At 44.9% G+C, this 16,581-nt stretch overlaps 1 protein-coding gene across 1 annotated transcript; it reads left to right on the top strand.

The window, feature by feature from the left end:
- The first annotated feature begins 15,419 nt into the window (after nucleotides 1–15,419).
- LOC113838326 (GTPase KRas-like) lies at nucleotides 15,420–15,995 on the top strand. Its single transcript, XM_035453579.1, has one exon. The coding sequence runs from the start codon at nucleotides 15,426–15,428 to the stop codon at nucleotides 15,993–15,995; it is 570 nt and encodes a 189-aa protein (XP_035309470.1). The 5' UTR covers nucleotides 15,420–15,425.
- Nucleotides 15,996–16,581: the final 586 nt, after the last annotated feature.

Genomic DNA, 16,581 nt, shown 5'->3' with positions numbered 1-16,581 from the left:
AGGAGCAGTTTAACCACATAAGGAAATCACTGATCATTGTCTTCAAACCAGGAAGGGAATCCAGTCTATAATAACTTATATTATTGACTGGGATTTGGTGGTACAAGCCTTTAATGCCAGCACTCTCCGGAGGCAGAGGCAGGTGGATCTCTGTGAGTTCAAGGCCAGCCTGGTTTACAGAGCAAGGTGCATGACAGGCTCCAAAACAATACAGAGAAACCTGTCTTGACAAACGTACACACACACACACACACACACACACACACACACACACACACACACACACACACACACACACACACAAAACCCTTGCATTATTTTAACTTGTATTGTTTGTTGCCCCCAAGTCCTATCCCACACCCCAAATGGTTACTTTTTCCATGTAGCCCTGACTGCCTTGGTACTCAGCTTTGTAGACTAGGGTAGCCTTGAACTCAGAGATCCAGGGGCCTCTGGCCACCAAGTGAAGCTAATTAGGGTTACCTGTGTGAACATGACAGGGACACTATTTGCTTAGGGCTACACCACTCACTAAGGAAGGTGTTCAGCAACCACTGGATGGGCTCATGACACTTTCCTTTAAACCCTGTCACCTGTAAAATCCTCACCTCAACTGCCTGAAAAGACCACCTCACCCACCTCAGCTTGTCCCCTGCAGGCTGGACAGCTGTGGCCTCAGAGCCAAAACACGTGGCGGCTTATTGCCCATCCTGCAAACCAACCAGACTCTGACTGAGCTTTATGTGACCAACAACGCCTGGGGGACACAGGTGTCAGGATACTGTACAGGAGGCTGACACATCCAGGCTGCAATCTTGGAGTCCTGTGGTGAGAGATGGACCCAGATTTCTTGGGGAGAATAGGGAATTCAGGAATGCTGGCCTCAGATTTTGGGGTAAGAATTCTTAATTATTGAGGTTCATTAAACACTGGATAAATGATGCTGGAGAGATAGATCAACATTTAAAAGCACTTGGTGATCTTACAGGGGACCTGAGTTAAGTTCCCAGCATCCCTGTCAGGTGGCCACATTCACCTGTAATTCTAGCTCCTGGGGATCCAACTCCCTTTTCTAATATTCATGGCCATGCCCCTACAAAACCCCCACATGGATATGCGCAGATGAAAATAATAAAAAATTAATAAACTGGCCAGGATTGGTGTCCCACTCCTTTAATCCCAGCAATGGGTGGCAGAAGCAAGAGGATCTCTGTGAGTTTGAGGCCATCCTGGTCTACAGAGTGAATATCAAGAACGGCTCTAAATCTATACGGAGGAACCCTGTCCCAGAAAACAAAAATAAATAAAATAACTGAATAAATAAAAGGTGCAATTATTATACTGTCTTGAAACACCAAAAAAACAATAAATAAACTAAAAGATTGGGAGTGAGGAGCCCAGTGAGTTTGGGAACATGTTTGATGGCAGGACACGCATGGCAGATGCAGGTACATCTCTAAGAATTCTGTAAGAGCAAGATAAACCAGAGAGTTTGGAGTTAACTCCATCCTCAGAAAAAGCCTGAGAAATTTCCTGTGTAGCACAAGGCTGATTCAGCTGCAGGATTTCTCTTTGGCTTTAGAGTCTGTCCTGGAAGTAGCTCTTGTAGACCAGACTGGTCTCGATCTCACAGTGGTCTACCTTCCTTGCCTCCCAAGTGCTGGGATTAAAGGTGTGCACCACCACCACTAAGCTCAGGTCACCCATTCCTACCCAATCCTGAACAGCCAAGACCCATATCACCCTGCTTACAGTTTTTTCATTAAAAACCCTTCACACAGCTGGAGACATGGCTCACAGGTTAAGAGCACTGGCTGCTCTTCCAGAAGTCCTAAGTTCAATTCCCAGCAACCACATGGTGGCTCACAACCATCTGTATTGGGATCTGGTGCCCTCTTCTGACCTGCAGGGATACATGCAGACAGAACACTGTATACATAATAAATCAATAAATCTTTAAAATAAAACCTTCACAATTGAAGCCTGGTACCCTTTTCCTGCAGCTGCTGTGCTGTTTTCTGGACAGGGTCCTTGCCGAGTATTGTAACTTAACATTGCACCACCAATGCCCAGTCAGCTGCCAGTGTATATGTTTTCCTTTCCACCCAAGAGGGTCCTGGAGGTGAAGCCTGTCATCAAGCTTGGCAGTAGATTCTTGAACCTGATGAGCCAGCTCACCCACCCTTTAGTTTTGTTTTAGAATGAGTATTTTGCACATATGTAAGACTGAACCTCATATTATAGTGCCAGTGGAGGTCACCAGGTCTTATTGGATCCTGGAAATGGAGTTGGAAAAGCAGGAACAGGTTGTGAGCTACAGAGTGGGATCTGGAAACTGGGACCTCTGCAAAAGCAACAAGTGCTCTGACCACAGAGTCACCTCTCCAGCCTCCTTACTCCCAATGTCCTGTTTGCTTTTGGAGACAGGGTCTCTCTGCTGCCTTTGCTGGTGTGTAATTTTTATTCCAAGTTCCTGAGATTCCAAAAAGAGACCAACAAGGAACAAACTCATTATGATGCAGACTCATAATGTTTAATTTTAAGTTACAATACTTGGCAGGTACGTTGTCAAGCAAACCAGCACAGCAGCTGCAGGAAAAGGGTGCCTGACCTCAATAGTGAAGGTTTTTTTTAAAAGACTTATTGATTTATTATATATACAGTGTTCTGTGTTCATGTATCCCTGCAGGTCATAAAAGGGCACCAGATCCCATTACAGATGTTTGTGAGCTACCATGTGGTTGCTGGGAATTGAACTCAGGACCTCTGGAAGAGCAGCCAGTGCTCTTAACCTCTGAGCCATCTCTCCAGCTGTGTGAAGGGTTTTTAAAGGAAAAAACTGCAAGCAGGGTGGATGTGCCTTGGCTTTTCAGGATTGGGTAAGAGTGGGTGACGTGGGCTTGGCAGTGGTGGTGCACACCTTTAATCCCAGCACTCGGCAGGCAAAGGAAGGTGGACCACTGAGTTTGAGACCAGCATGGTCTTCAAGAGCTAGTTCCAGGACAGCCTCCAAAGCCACAGAGAAACCCTGCAGGTGAATCAGCCTTGTGTGGCACAGGGAATTTCTCAGGCTTTTTCTGAGAATGGAGTTAACTCTACCCTCTCTAGTTTATCTTGCTGTTACAGAATTCTTAGAGATCTACCTGCATCTGCCTTCTATGTGCTGGGATCAAACATATTCCCAAACACTCTGGGCTCCTTCCTTCCAACTTGTTATTTATTTATTTATTTATTTATTTATTTGCTGTTTTCAGATAGTATAATACTTGCACATTTTATTTATCAATTATTTTATTTATTTTAGTTTTTGAGACAGGGCTTCTCTGTATAGCTTTAGAGCCCATCCTGATATTCACTGTGTAGACCAGGCTGGCCTCAAACTCATAGAGATCCTCTTGTCTCTGCCTCCCATGTCTGGGATTAAAGGCGTGGGACACAAATCCTTGCCTGTTTATTAAAATTTTATTATTTTCATATATGCATGTCCATGTGGGGTTGTGGTGGGGGCATGACCGTGAATACTAGAAAAGGGAGTTGGGTCCCCAGGATCTAGAATTACAGGTGAATGTGGCCACCTGACAGGGGTGCTGGAAACTGAACTAATGTCCCCTGTAAGATCACCAAGTGCTTTAACTGTTGATCTATCTCTGTAGCATCAATTTTCCAATGTTGAATGAATCTCAATCATTTAGAATTCCTACCCCCAAATCTGAGGCCAGCATTCCCCAATTTCCCCATTCTTCCCAAGAAATCAGGGGTCCATCTGTCACCACAGGACTTGAAGTTTGCAGCCTGGATGTCTCAGCCTCCTGCACAGTATCCTGACACCTGTGTCCCCCAGAGCGTTGTTGGCCACATAAAGCTCAGTCAGGGTCTGGTTGGTTCGCAGGATGGATGAAAGATCTTCACCTGCTTTGTCTGTGAGGCCACAGCTGTCCAGCCTGCAGGGGACAAGCTGCAGTGGGGGAGGTGGTCTTTTCAGGTAGTTGAGGTGAGGATTTTACAGGTGACAGGTTTAAAAGAAAGTGTCATGATCCCATCCAATGGTTGCTGGACACCTTCCTTAGTGAGTGGTGTAGCCCTCAGCAAATAGTATCCCTGATATGTTCACAGAGGTAACCCTAATTAGCTTCACTTGGTGGCCAGAGGCATCTAGTTCTCTTGAGAACAAGGCTACCCTAGTCTACAAAGCTGAGTACCATGGCAGTCAGGGCCACACAGAAAAAGTATCCATTTGGGGTATGAGGTAGGACTTGGGAGAAAAAACAATACAAGTTATAATAATGCAATAATAATATAATATGCAATAATAATTTTTGGGGTGTGTGTGTGTGTGTGTGTGTGTGTGTGTGATTGTGTGTGTGCGTGTGTGTGCATTTTTCGAGACAGGTTTCCCTTTATTGTTTTGGAGCCTGTCCTGGACCTTGCTCTGTATACCAGGATGGCCTTGAAATCCCAGAGATGCACCTGCCTCTGCCTCCTGAGAGTGCTGAAACTAAAGGCTTGCACCACCAACACCCGTTCAATAATGTAAGTTTTTATAGACTCGATTTCCTTTGTGGTTTGAAGATAATTGTCAATGACTTCCTTCTCTGGTTAAATTGCTCCTCAGTTTTTTTTTTTTTAGTCTGGAGTCACATTTGGTCTGGAAGAGTAGAGTTAGGGAAGCTCCAGCCCCCAGTGCTTCTCGGTCCCCAGCGAACACATCTCTAAACAGTGAGTCCAATGCCTGCAGCTTGGTAACACTTGGGTTTTGAAGTGTAGACATGGTGGCTCACATCTGTGATCCCAGCAGAGGGAAGCTGATTTCTGAGGTCAAAGTCAGCCTGTTCTACAGACTGAGTTCCAGGACAGCCAGGGCTACACAGACAAAACCTGTCTGGGGAGATGGGGTGGGGGAGTAGACAGGGACAGAGTAGCACTGCGGGGATTCTGCCTCTAAGCAGGGTGAGCCTGAGTAGGGAGAAAGTATAGTAAGAGATCCCAGAAACCCAGATCCCCAAAGCAGGAGCTGGAGAGATGACTCAGTGGTTAAGACTGCTCTTCTTGGGGAGCCAAGTTTGGTTTCCAGCACCCAGTTAGTATTTCACAACATGCTGTAACTGATGGTCCCGGTCATCTGATGTCATCTTCTGTCCTCTGTGGAATCCCCCAATACCAAATACACATACACAAATAGGAAAAGAAAATTCCCAAATCAAGCCATGCCTGAAGTCTGATCCTTGTAGATACACAAAATAATAAATGCCTTTTTTTTATAAGTCTCTAAACACACTCAAATTTCATTACATGTTTGTATATGTGGGGAGGTTGGTTTTGGGTTAATTGAGGAGTCTATTCTGTCTCTCATTATGTGGCTTGTTTGATTTTTTGGTTTTTCCATACAAGTTTTCCCAGTGTAAGACCTGTAGTTTTGCTGGAACCAGCTTTGTATACCAGGTGTCCCAGATATCCAGATATGTGCCTGCTTCTAGCTCCAGAATGCTGGGATTAAAATTGTGCACCACAACACTCATAAATGTAATTTTAAAAAGCTCACTTCAGAATAGAGTGGTGAGACAAGTCTTTATTGTTAAGGCAGAGACCAGCCTTGTCTTCATTGTGAGTCTCAGGCTAGCCAGGACTAGTAGGATTCTCTCTCTCTTACAAACACACACACACACACACACACACACACACACACACACACACACACACTCAGACACAAAATAAACTAAATCCTTACGTTGAAGCTAAGTTGATGGGATGATTTGCTTGGTTAGATTCAGCATAGAATAGATAAGGCCTAGTGGCAAAATCAGACTGGGAAAGTAGTGACAGGAAAAGGATCCAAGGTTATCTTCAGCTACATAGAGAACCCAAAGCTAGCCTAGCCTAGAAAGACCCAATCTCCTAATAAATAAAGGGAGGAAAAATATATAAAAAATTTAGTACTATAGACTCTAAAACCTATATCCTTGTTGCTGTTTATATTGAGATATGGGCCATCTGTGTAGTCCTGGCCCCAAACTCAAGACATCTACCTGCCTCTGCCTCTCTCTCTGCCTCTGCCTCTCTGCCTCTGCCTCTCTGCCTCTGCCTCTCTGCCTCTGCCTCTCTGCCTCTGCCTCTCTGCCTCTGCCTCTCTGCCTCTGCCTCTCTCCTCTGCCTCTGCCTCTCTGCCTCTCTGCCTCTGCCTCTCTGCCTCTGCCTCTCTGCCTCTGCCTCTGCCTCTGCCTCTGCCTCTGCCTCTGCCTCTGCCTCTCTGCCTCTGCCTCTCTGCCTCTGCCTCTCTGCCTCTGCCTCTCTGCCTCTGCCTCTCTGCCTCTGCCTCTGCCTCTGCCTCTGCCTCTGCCTCCCAAGGGCTGGGAGTAAATATCTTGCCACTACATGGGCCAAATTAATATCTTTATCTGCTTCTCCAAATGGAAGACCTAGCTACTTGCTGACAAGGTTTACTTCTTCAATAACCAGTACATCAAAAACACATAGAAATGTCCCTGGAATTGATGACTGACCTGGGCATGGTCTTATGTGCCCATTATTACAGCCCTGGGGAGATGGGAAGAGGAAATAAGGAATCCAAGGACGTCCTTGCCAATTTAGTGAGTTTAGGACCAACTTGAGTACCTGAGACTTTGTCCGAAGAAACCCTAAAACCCAAGCATGTAACGTGTCTCAGTAGCTTTGTCCCTGTATTCCTGGACACCTGATTTCAATCCATAAAACCATGTAAAGGTAGAGAAAACCAATTCAGCTAGCTGTTGTTTGACCCCCAATCCAGTTTGGCAAAGCAGGTCTAACCATACACACATGAGGAAGAAAGACCAAGGAGGTGGAGCAAGGACTTCAACTCAGTCAAAACATGAGAAAACAAGCCAAAACACTGACCCTCCCAGGTAGCGATTACTTCCTTTACTGCTTTCATTAATATTTTTAAGAATGAATCTGGAGCCGGGCAGTGGTGACGCATGCCTTTAATCCCAGCACTCGGGAGGCAGAGGCAGGTCGATCTCTGTGAGTTCCAGACCTTCATGGTCTATAAGAGCTAGTTCCAGGACAGCCTCCAAAGCCACAGAGTAACGCTGTCATGAAAAAAAAAGAATGAATATGGAGCCAGGCAGTGGTGGCAAATTCCTTTTCACCCCAGCACCCAGGAGGCAGACAAGGACGGATCTCAGATAGATTCAGGCTAGGATAGGCTCCAGTACTATCCAGAATCTCTTTAAGGACCCCCAAAACCAAAACCAAATGCTGAATCTCACTATGTACCCTGGCCAGTCAGGAATTCATGATTGTGACCCCCGGGGATTGAACTAACAGTGATCCTTCCCACACCTCCAAACTCAGCCTCAATAATTGCTACAAAAATGAAACCACCCTACCCATACCCTAGCCATTTAAAAACATAGATACAAACAAACAAATCAACTTCCTCCTCTGGGGATCGGGGGCAGACACGGGACGGTTGGGGAGCAGGGCATGGATGCTGAAGGTCATTCAGCCCCAGGGGGCATCAGAACCCAGGATACAAGGTGGATTGGGTAAGGATGGTCCCAGTTGTGGGAGGGAATCCAGAGCCTCCCCTCCAGGGGGCCAATGAGCTCTCAGACTATGTAAATACTAGAGCCTCTCCCTCTCCCAGAGACTTCTTTGGGATTTTGTTGGTGCTTGTCAGGATATTCTGCTCCATCTTTCGAGTTCGGCTTTCTCTCTGTCAGAAAGGTAAGTTTTTTTTTTTTTTTTCTGTTCTGAGATTTGAAACCTAGGACCTTAGCTTTGAGAGGCAGGTGTAGGCTTCATATGGATGTTGCATGAGATAGGTTTAATTTAGCCAGCTTACGACCTGAGACAGGCTAAGTAACACACTTCTGCCTTCCTCAAAACCTACTTCCTGCCTTCCTCAAAGGGCCTACTTACAGAACTTTTCGTAATCTGTGTAGTTTGGAGCATGTCTTGAACCCGGTCTGTAGACTTTGCCGTCCTCGAATGCACACGTCTGCCTGCCTAACTAGGATCATGGGCTTGAGCCAGCACTGACTAGCTTGCTTTGTAACTTGTAAAAACTAGAGTTTTAAATGAACATAGCCAAGGATTCGGCCTCTTGGCCCCAAGTCAGCTGAGTGTAGTCCCCCCTCATAGGAGGCAAGGCCTGCAGGCAGATTGTACATAGTTTTAGCAATGTAGGAATTTTAGGAGTGTTGTGGTGGTTATGAATGACGCTTCTCGGAGTTGCAGAGGGTCCCAGGCAATTGTATGGCGTTTGTTCAAGAAGGCAAATTACCAATGAACTTGGGTCAATTTTGGGACCGGATACTAACCACCGTGAATCATGCTTCATTTAAGTTTTTGCCGCATTAGTTTGAACTGTTCCAATGTTTTTAGTTTTCTGTCAGGTATTTTTTTTCCGGCTTGTGCGTCTCTCTAGACCATGTCAGCCTGTGGTACTCAAACTATGGGGGCGATTTTTGCTCTGGAATATAGTGCCGCCAGGTTTTGAGCACTACCAGTTCACAAAAGTGCAATTTCCCCAGTTCTTAGTGACTCCTCTAGATTTCGAATAGTGTGGGGCACTCTTTGGACTTGGGCTACAATGGATCCTTTGGTAGCGTGTGTCTGGGTTAACTGCGGTGTCCTGGGACCTGGGACTCCACGGGCATGGAAGGGAGAATGTTGAGTGGGGAGGAAGGTTTTGTACATCGCTTGCACAGTAGCCAGGGACTGAAGCGGTATTGGAAAGAACGGGGGTGGGGGGTCGAGGTTCCCCCAGGCTTGAGGGGACAACCCACAAAGCGGTCATCAATGTGGTTGCCCTCTCTGAGGCAGAACTGGAAAGTGCTTCCACTTTGTGCCTCCCTGTGTGGGACAAGCATCCCAGTGAGCCCATTGGAAGCATTTGTGCACAGGCGCTGAGCTCAGGCTTGGGAGTGTGAGGAGTGCTGCACTCCCTAAAAATGCTGGGTAAGTTAGGTGTGATGGGAACGTGGTTCATGATGTTCCCTGGACCTAAAACGGAGCCCAGTAGTGGTGAGACCTAAGCTACAACGGTCACATTTTGAAAGCAGATTTTTCTCTGGGAGCTTTTGAGACATTTTCACTAGGTTCAAGTTTCGCCTTGGTTGTAAGAAATGCAGTCTAGGGCACTTGTCTCAGTGTATTTTTGAGTGTGTGTGTGTGGAGGGGGTTCGAGACAGGGCTTCTCTCTGGCTTTTGAGGCTGTCTTGGAACTAGCTCTCCTGAACCAGGCTGGTCTCGAACTCACAGAGATCTGCCTGCCTCTGTCACCCGAGTGCTGGGATTAAAGGCAGAAGGAAACAAATCAAGGCCCTAACAGGAACTCAAAAATTCCTTGAGCTATGTTGCAAACCACCTTTGACATTGTTTTTTGAACTCCTTGAACTATGTTGCGAACCACCTTTGACATTGTTTTTGAACACTCTCTGTGTGACCAAAACACCTCAGTGTTTTTTTTGTTTTGTTTTTTTTCCAGACAGGGTCCATCTCATTTGGAGTCAGATCCACAGGCTTCTGCCTCACAAGTGCTAGGATTAAAGGCTTGCCACACCATTGTGCACTCTATGAGGCCCTTTTTGAGATAGGCTGTTGATGCTGGAATTCCTGCCTACCAGAAGCACAGATCTTGTTTCTTCTAGGATTAGGGCATATGCCACTTCCAAGTGGTTTTCTGAATTTTTGTGTATGTGTGTGTGTGTCGGGGGGAACAGGTGGCAGAACCTAGTAAATTGTCCAGGTTGTCCTGACTGCCTCTTGGGTGCTAACTGTAACAGCCACAACACTGGGCACATTTTACCTTTGTGCATGCTCACCATTTGGCCTGTGCTTAATTCCCTGTATCAGGTCACTGCAACCATGCTGGTTCCTGTGATGTATGTGTCGACTTCATGCTTGGTGGCAGGCTCCTTAACATGTTTCTGCCATTTACCATTAGTGAGCATACTGTAGCCTGGAGCTTGCATGGATAAGGATATATATATATATATATATATATATATATATATATATATATATCTGTCTGCTCTTGAATGACCTGCCTTTGGTTCATAAAGGCACAAGCCATCATGCATGAGAGGTAAACATTTGTTCAGCCCAGATGTTAACCATTGGCCTGCAATCTATATATCTCCTTAGGAGAGATTATGGTCCTGTGTTTCATGCATGCTATCTAGGCAGCCAGTCTTCCAGCTGGTCCACATGTCCTGCCTTCTCCATGTATTGAGGCCTCATCTGTGTGGATAGCAGATACAAACATTCCTGGATCTTTCTAGGTATACTGCCTCTGGAAACTTGGTTTACATCTCCAGCCAAGTTAGTATATTTTGTGCTTCTGTTTTTTTCTAGTGTACAGTTTCCCAGTGTGATTACAATGTTGAGTTGTGAAGTAGGAAAACAAACAACTTTTTTTTTTGGTTTTTCCAGACAGGGTTTCTCTGTGGCTTTGGAGGCTGTCCTGGAACTAGCTCTTGTAGACCAGGTTGGTCTCTAACTCACAGACATCTGCCTGCCTCTGCCTCCAGAGTGCTGGATTAAAGGCATGTGCCACCAACCCCCAGCTAAACAGACAAATTTCTAAGGAATTGGCTGGGCAGGGAAATATTGCCCCCCTTCTTATATCTGCAAGGATTCTAGGTTAGTGCTTGAATTGCCTCTGGAAACTGTGCAAATATTTGTGGGTCTAGAGAAGCCGAGGCAAGCAGAAGTAAGAGGTGGAGGACAGCCAAGGCTACAGAAACACCTTGTCTCTAACATAATATACCCAACTCCTCCAAATAAGTGTCCTCTGCCCTTATTTTAATCTGCAGTTTCACACATTCGCCAGTAGGTGGGAGTCTTGCTACAGTGACTGACTGAAATGTCCAGTACTCAGATTTTTGTGGGATTCCAGGGCAGCCTTGACTGTTATACAGAGAAAAGCAAAAGTCATACACAAAGTAATGTCTCTCAAGTGCTGCATCACAGCTGTCCGATAGAATAAAAGTCCTGGTGGCCTCCATTCCAGTGCTGCAGCCCTGCTCGGCACCCAATATCCAATAAGGTTCTATGAGTTGAAGCGTTTCCAGCCTCCTGTGGGTCATTTTGTTCAGGACCACTCCAAAGAGCCTGTGGACAAACATGGGACTATCAGTATGGTGACTACAAAGACAGCATCATGGTACCCTGCCTTTTATCCTCTTTTCCTTCCTTTTTTTCTTGTTTTTCAAGATTTATTTATTGCATATACATTGTTCTGCCTACGTGCCAGAAGAGGGCACCAGGTTGAATTGTAGGTTTTAAGCCACCATACGGTTGTTGGGAATTGAACTCAGGACCCCTGGAAGAGCAGTCATTGCTCTTAACCTCTGAGCCATCTCTCAGGCCACACAGCCTGTTTTACAAATATTGTTTTTATTAGTTCTGTATGGAGTACTTCCTGCTCTTGCACAGGGCCAGAGTTCAGTTCCACATACAACCATTTTTAACTCAGGTCCAAGGGATCAGCTGTTCTTTTCCTGGCAAATATCAGCTGAATGAATGTGGACACATACATACATACATACATACATACATACACACACACACACACACACACACACACACACACACACACAAACTCACACATTTTTCCAAGATGTTTGTCTGTGTAACCTTGGCTGACCTGGAACTCAATCTGTAGACCAGGCTTGCATTGAACTCCCAGAGATCTGTCTGCCTCTGCCTCCCAAGTGCTGGGATTACAGGGTTGCCCAGTCTGCTGCCAGTGTTCATAACTACTGAGCCATCACTCTAGCCACAACAATACAAATTTCAAGGGCAAGTGCAATGGAGATAACCAAGGAGAAAGGCTTTTTCTGCCTCGTTTGGTACCAGGAGAGCAGTGCTTTAAAAGTGTTCTCACACTTGTAGAAGTACTGTCTGCGAGAGCCTAGAGATGGCTCTGCGTCTTGACTCAAGATCAGAGAGTTCAAAACTCTCCTTAGTCATCCAAGGTTAAAGTCATAAGGTCTAAGGCATGGCTACTATAGAATGTTTGATCTTAGTCTTGAATGTCTTACCTAAATAACTACAGACTTGGTCTAAGGTGTGGTTACTCTTGACCTTCAAGGCCCATTAGGAGAAGTTGAGTCTCAGGTGTGGTTATCAAATGTTTGGTGGATTAACGTAGAAAGTGTGTGTGTTCCTTATTCATGATAAAGAAGTCTTTTTTGACATGTTCTCCTTTTGGTTGGGGTACCTAAGAATGTTGAAGATTATACTTGGGAAGTCCAGTATTCACGCACTGGATTGCCCTCTTGACTCTATCCTTTGACTCTTTTTCTTAAGAGTCTTTACCTGCCATTTCTCAATCTATTCTTCCCCCTCAGGTATGAACCTGGCAAGTTGGCTGGATCCCACTGAAGCCTAACACGGATTGATAATGACAACTGTGCAATTTAGAAACACAGGTAAATGCAAAAACACCAGCCTTGATAGCCAGTGCCTTCATCTGCTGTGCCGCCAACTTTTGGACCCCTGCTATCAAATCTCTCTCTCTCTCTCTCTTTCTCTCTCTCTTTCTCTGTGTACACCAGGCTGGGCTCGAACTTGCAGAGATCAGCCAGCCTCTGCCTCCCGAGTGCTGGGACTAAAGGCATGCACCACCAACACCTGGCCTCTTTTATCTAATTTTTAAAATTATTTTTTATTGGGTTGGAGAGATGGTTCAGCTATTAAGAACACGGGGATCTCTTGCAGAGGACCCAGGGTTCAATTTCCAATACTCACATGGCAGCTCATAGCTGTTATGGGATATTAGTTGAATATGTGTTACATTCTTTTATGTTGCCTTTGTTTAACCCTGTGAAGTTGTGTTACTTTCCCAGCTCAACACACCTGATTGGTCTAATAAAGAGCTGAACTGTCAATAGCTAGGCAGGAGAGAGGGATAGACAGGGCTGGTGGGCAGAGAGAATAAATAGAAGAAGAGAGAGAGGAAAAGGGAAGGAGGAGAAAAGGAGGAAAGAGAACACCAGGGGGCAGCCAAACATCTGCCAACAGAGTAAGAAGGAAAGAAAGAGATAGAGAAGGGTAAAAGCCCAGAGGCACAAGGTAGATGGGATTTTTTCAAAAAAGATTTGTTTCTTTATTTTGTGTATAGCATTCTTCCTGCATATGTGCCTGCCCTGCATAATAGGAGAGGGCACTGGAACACATTACAGATGGCTGTGAGCCACCATGTGGTTGCTGGGAATTGAACTCAGGAACTCTGAAGAACAGCCAGTGCTCTTAACCTCTGAGCCAGTCCCTGTAGACTGAATAACTATGCACAACCATCTGCAACTCCAGTTCCAAGGGACCCAGCACCCTCACTCAGACATACATTCATGCAAAACACCAATGCTCATGAAATACAAAATACATAACATTTCAGCTGGGCGGTGGTGTCACATGACTTTTAAACCCAGCACTTGGGAAGCAGAGGCAGGCAGATCTCCTTGAGTTCAAGTTCAGCCTTGTCTACAGATCCATGATAGCTAGGGCTACACAGAGAAGTCCTGTTGGGGACCTCTTTGGGGGTATGCTGTTCTTCTAGCAACTAAATGTGACCCACAGTGCCCTTAGGATCCACTGTCTGTCTCATGACTAGGTGTTTACTTCCTAGTTCCCTCCTTCCACCTAGGTCTGTGTGCAAGAATGTAAATTATCCACACATTGAGGGGGGCTTGGGGGCATGAGCTTGATCTGAGTAAATTTACACTGTGGCTGCTGTTAGTATATAAACCTACTTCCCTTTGAAATAAACTGCCTTCTCCTTGCAAGAGTGACCATCTGTGTTGTCTTTATCTAATCTTCAGATTCCCTTGCCAGAACCCATGAGAAGGTTGTAGCACTGGACATTATGACAACTGGAGGTCCCACAGGTCTGACCAAGATTTGAGAAAGAAGGGCAGACACTAAAGGATCAACCGGGAAGACTTGCCAGCATTAAGGTAAGGAACGAGTGTATGGAAGATGGGTGCAGCTAGTTCTTACTCTCTTATGGGGAACCAATTGGTCCAATTGTCCAATAAGCAGGGCACCAGAATTAAGTACAAGACAACAACAGACTTTTAAAAACTGTACATGAGGTCAGCCATGGTTTTTAATCTCTGGTGACCTTAGTATTGTTGATGGGGAGCAGGTGAGGATAGACCTGCAAAGGACATTACACAGAGATGGGCCGAATGCCATACCAACTGTTACTTTTTCTCTGTGCCCTCTTGTCAAAAAAGCACTTCTTAGTAATACTGTGGAAGTGAAAAAGCAGGTTGAGGAAGACAAGGCTGCTTTGACAGAGGCTCAGAACCAAGAATCTTCGGTCACTTCAAGCTTCTAATGACACTTCCTTTGGGTCCTCTCCCTCGTCTTCAGGGCATGAGACTAAGGAAAGTGAAGAACTTGAAAGTGACATTAAATTATAACACAAGGTAAAGAAAATGTTCCCTGAGCCTTGACCTCCTGCTCATAATTCTAGTGCTCTCTGGTTTGCATCGGCCTTTCCTGAAGAGCAGAGGGGCCCAGTGATGTTCCCAATCATAGAGACAGTTACTCCCCAAGGCCAGAATCAGAGAAAGCATTCCCCTCTTAATTATAAGGATATTAAACACCTGAAAGAGGCAGTTAAGGCTTACAGGTCTCATGTCTGTTTTATGACTCTGACCATTTTTTAATTCTTTGTGGCCTTGAATTGCATGCTCAGTGATTGGCAACAATTATGTCCAGCTGTGCAGTCCAGGGGAGATTATTTGATTTAGAGAGGTGAATTCCAACAGCTATGTAACCTAATGGTACAGCGCAACATTGCTGTCGGTTTCCCTGAAAAGAACTCCTTACAGAAATGCTTACTAGTACGGGAGCCTATGCAGAGCTAGGTCAGCAAATTCTTTATGATCCAGCTGTATATGCACAGATTTCAGCAGCTGCTTGCAGGGCGTATATTTGGGGATACCGATAATGTCATGTCTATAGTTAGACAACTAGTTTTAAAAAATGCCAACAAGTATTGAAAAGAGGTTTTACCACCTCACACGGCCAAAAGTCTCAATGATTACATTCGCATTTGTAGAGATATAGATGGACACCACATTATGGGACAAGTTATTGCTTCTGCTATGCAGGGAAATAAGGTCAGTGAGGGAGCCAAACCTAAGACATGCTTGGTTGTGGCAAATGGGGTGCACCCTTAAAAGATTAGTCTTTGGCTGGACAACCTTCAAACTTTAAATGTTTTTCAGAGGTTTCTGGGTGATATTAATTGGATCAGACCTAGTTTAAAAATTACTACTGTTGCGATTCTGCAGCTGAGGCAGCAGTGGAGGGGGAGGAGGAAGGCGGCGGCTTGCCCAGAGTCTGGCTCCCGCGCCATTTCGTACCTGGAGAGAGCCAGCAAGGGACCTGAGGTGTGGCACGCGGCCGGTAGAGGCCTGCTGAAAATGACTGAGTATAAACTTGTGGTAGTTGGAGCTGATGGTGTAGGCAAGACTGCCTTGACGATACAGCTAATTCAGTATCACTTTGTGGATGTATATGATCCTACAATAGAGGACTCCTACAGGAAACAAGTAGAAATTGATGGAGAAATATGTCACTTGGACATTCTCGACACAGCAGGTCAAGAGGAGTACAGTGCAATGAGGGACCAGTACATGAGGACTGGGGAGGGCTTTCTTTGTGTATTTGCCATGAATAATACTAAATCATTTGAAGCTATTCACCATTATAGAGAACAAATTAAAAGAGTAAAAGACTCTGAAGATGTGCCTATGGTCCTAGTAGGGAATAAATGTGATTTGCCTTCTAGAACAGTAGACACAAAACAGGCTCAGGACTTAGCAGGAATTTATGGGATTCCATTTATTGAAACCTCAGCAAAGACAAGACAGAGAGTGGAGGATGCTTTTTATACATTGGTGAGAGAGATCCGACAGTACAGATTGAAAAAAATTAGCAAAGAAGAAAAGACTCCTGGCCGTGTGAAGATTAAAAAATGCACTGTAATGTAATCTGGGTGTTGATGATGCCTTCTATACATTAGTCCAAGAAATTCGAAATCATAAAGAAAAGATGAGCAAAGATGGTAAAAAGAAGAAAAAGAAGTCAAAGACAAAGTGTATAATTATGTAAATACAATTTGTACTTTTTTCTTAAGGCATACTCAAGTAAAAGTGGTAATTTTTGTGCATTACTCTAAATTATTAGCATTTGTTTTAGCATTACCTAATTCTATTTTTTTTCTGTTCGTGCAAACTTCAAGCTTTTATCTTAAATGCTTATTTCAAAATGACAGTGGAAACCTCTTTTCTCTAAGTGCCAGTATTCCCTGGGTTTTGGACTTCAACTAGCAATGCCTGTGGAAGAGACGAAAGACCTGAGACTGTCTTCCCGGGGTTTGGTGCATGCAGTTGATTACACGCTAATTCTCTTACCAGCTGTGAGCATTGTGTGACCTGGAGTAGTGAAGCTTTTGATCCATCTCTGCTCTGTTTCATCTAGACTTTGAGTGATTTAATTAGTAATTACAGCTGCATTGAGACCTAAGATTGGAATCACAGATTTTTGGGCTTTCATTGATTGACTTTTAGCATGTCC

The sequence above is a fragment of the Cricetulus griseus genome, unplaced genomic scaffold, assembly GCF_003668045.3.
Source record: "Cricetulus griseus strain 17A/GY unplaced genomic scaffold, alternate assembly CriGri-PICRH-1.0 unplaced_scaffold_1, whole genome shotgun sequence".
NCBI classification, from domain to species: Eukaryota; Metazoa; Chordata; class Mammalia; order Rodentia; family Cricetidae; genus Cricetulus; species Cricetulus griseus.
The sequence above is the reverse complement of the archived record's forward strand: the minus strand, read 5'-3'. Positions and strand labels throughout refer to the sequence as shown.

Coding starts and splice junctions, on each gene's coding strand:
- LOC113838326 (XM_035453579.1), top strand. CDS start 15,426: ATGACTGAGTATAAACTTGTGGTAGTTGGAGCTGATGGTGTAGGCAAG.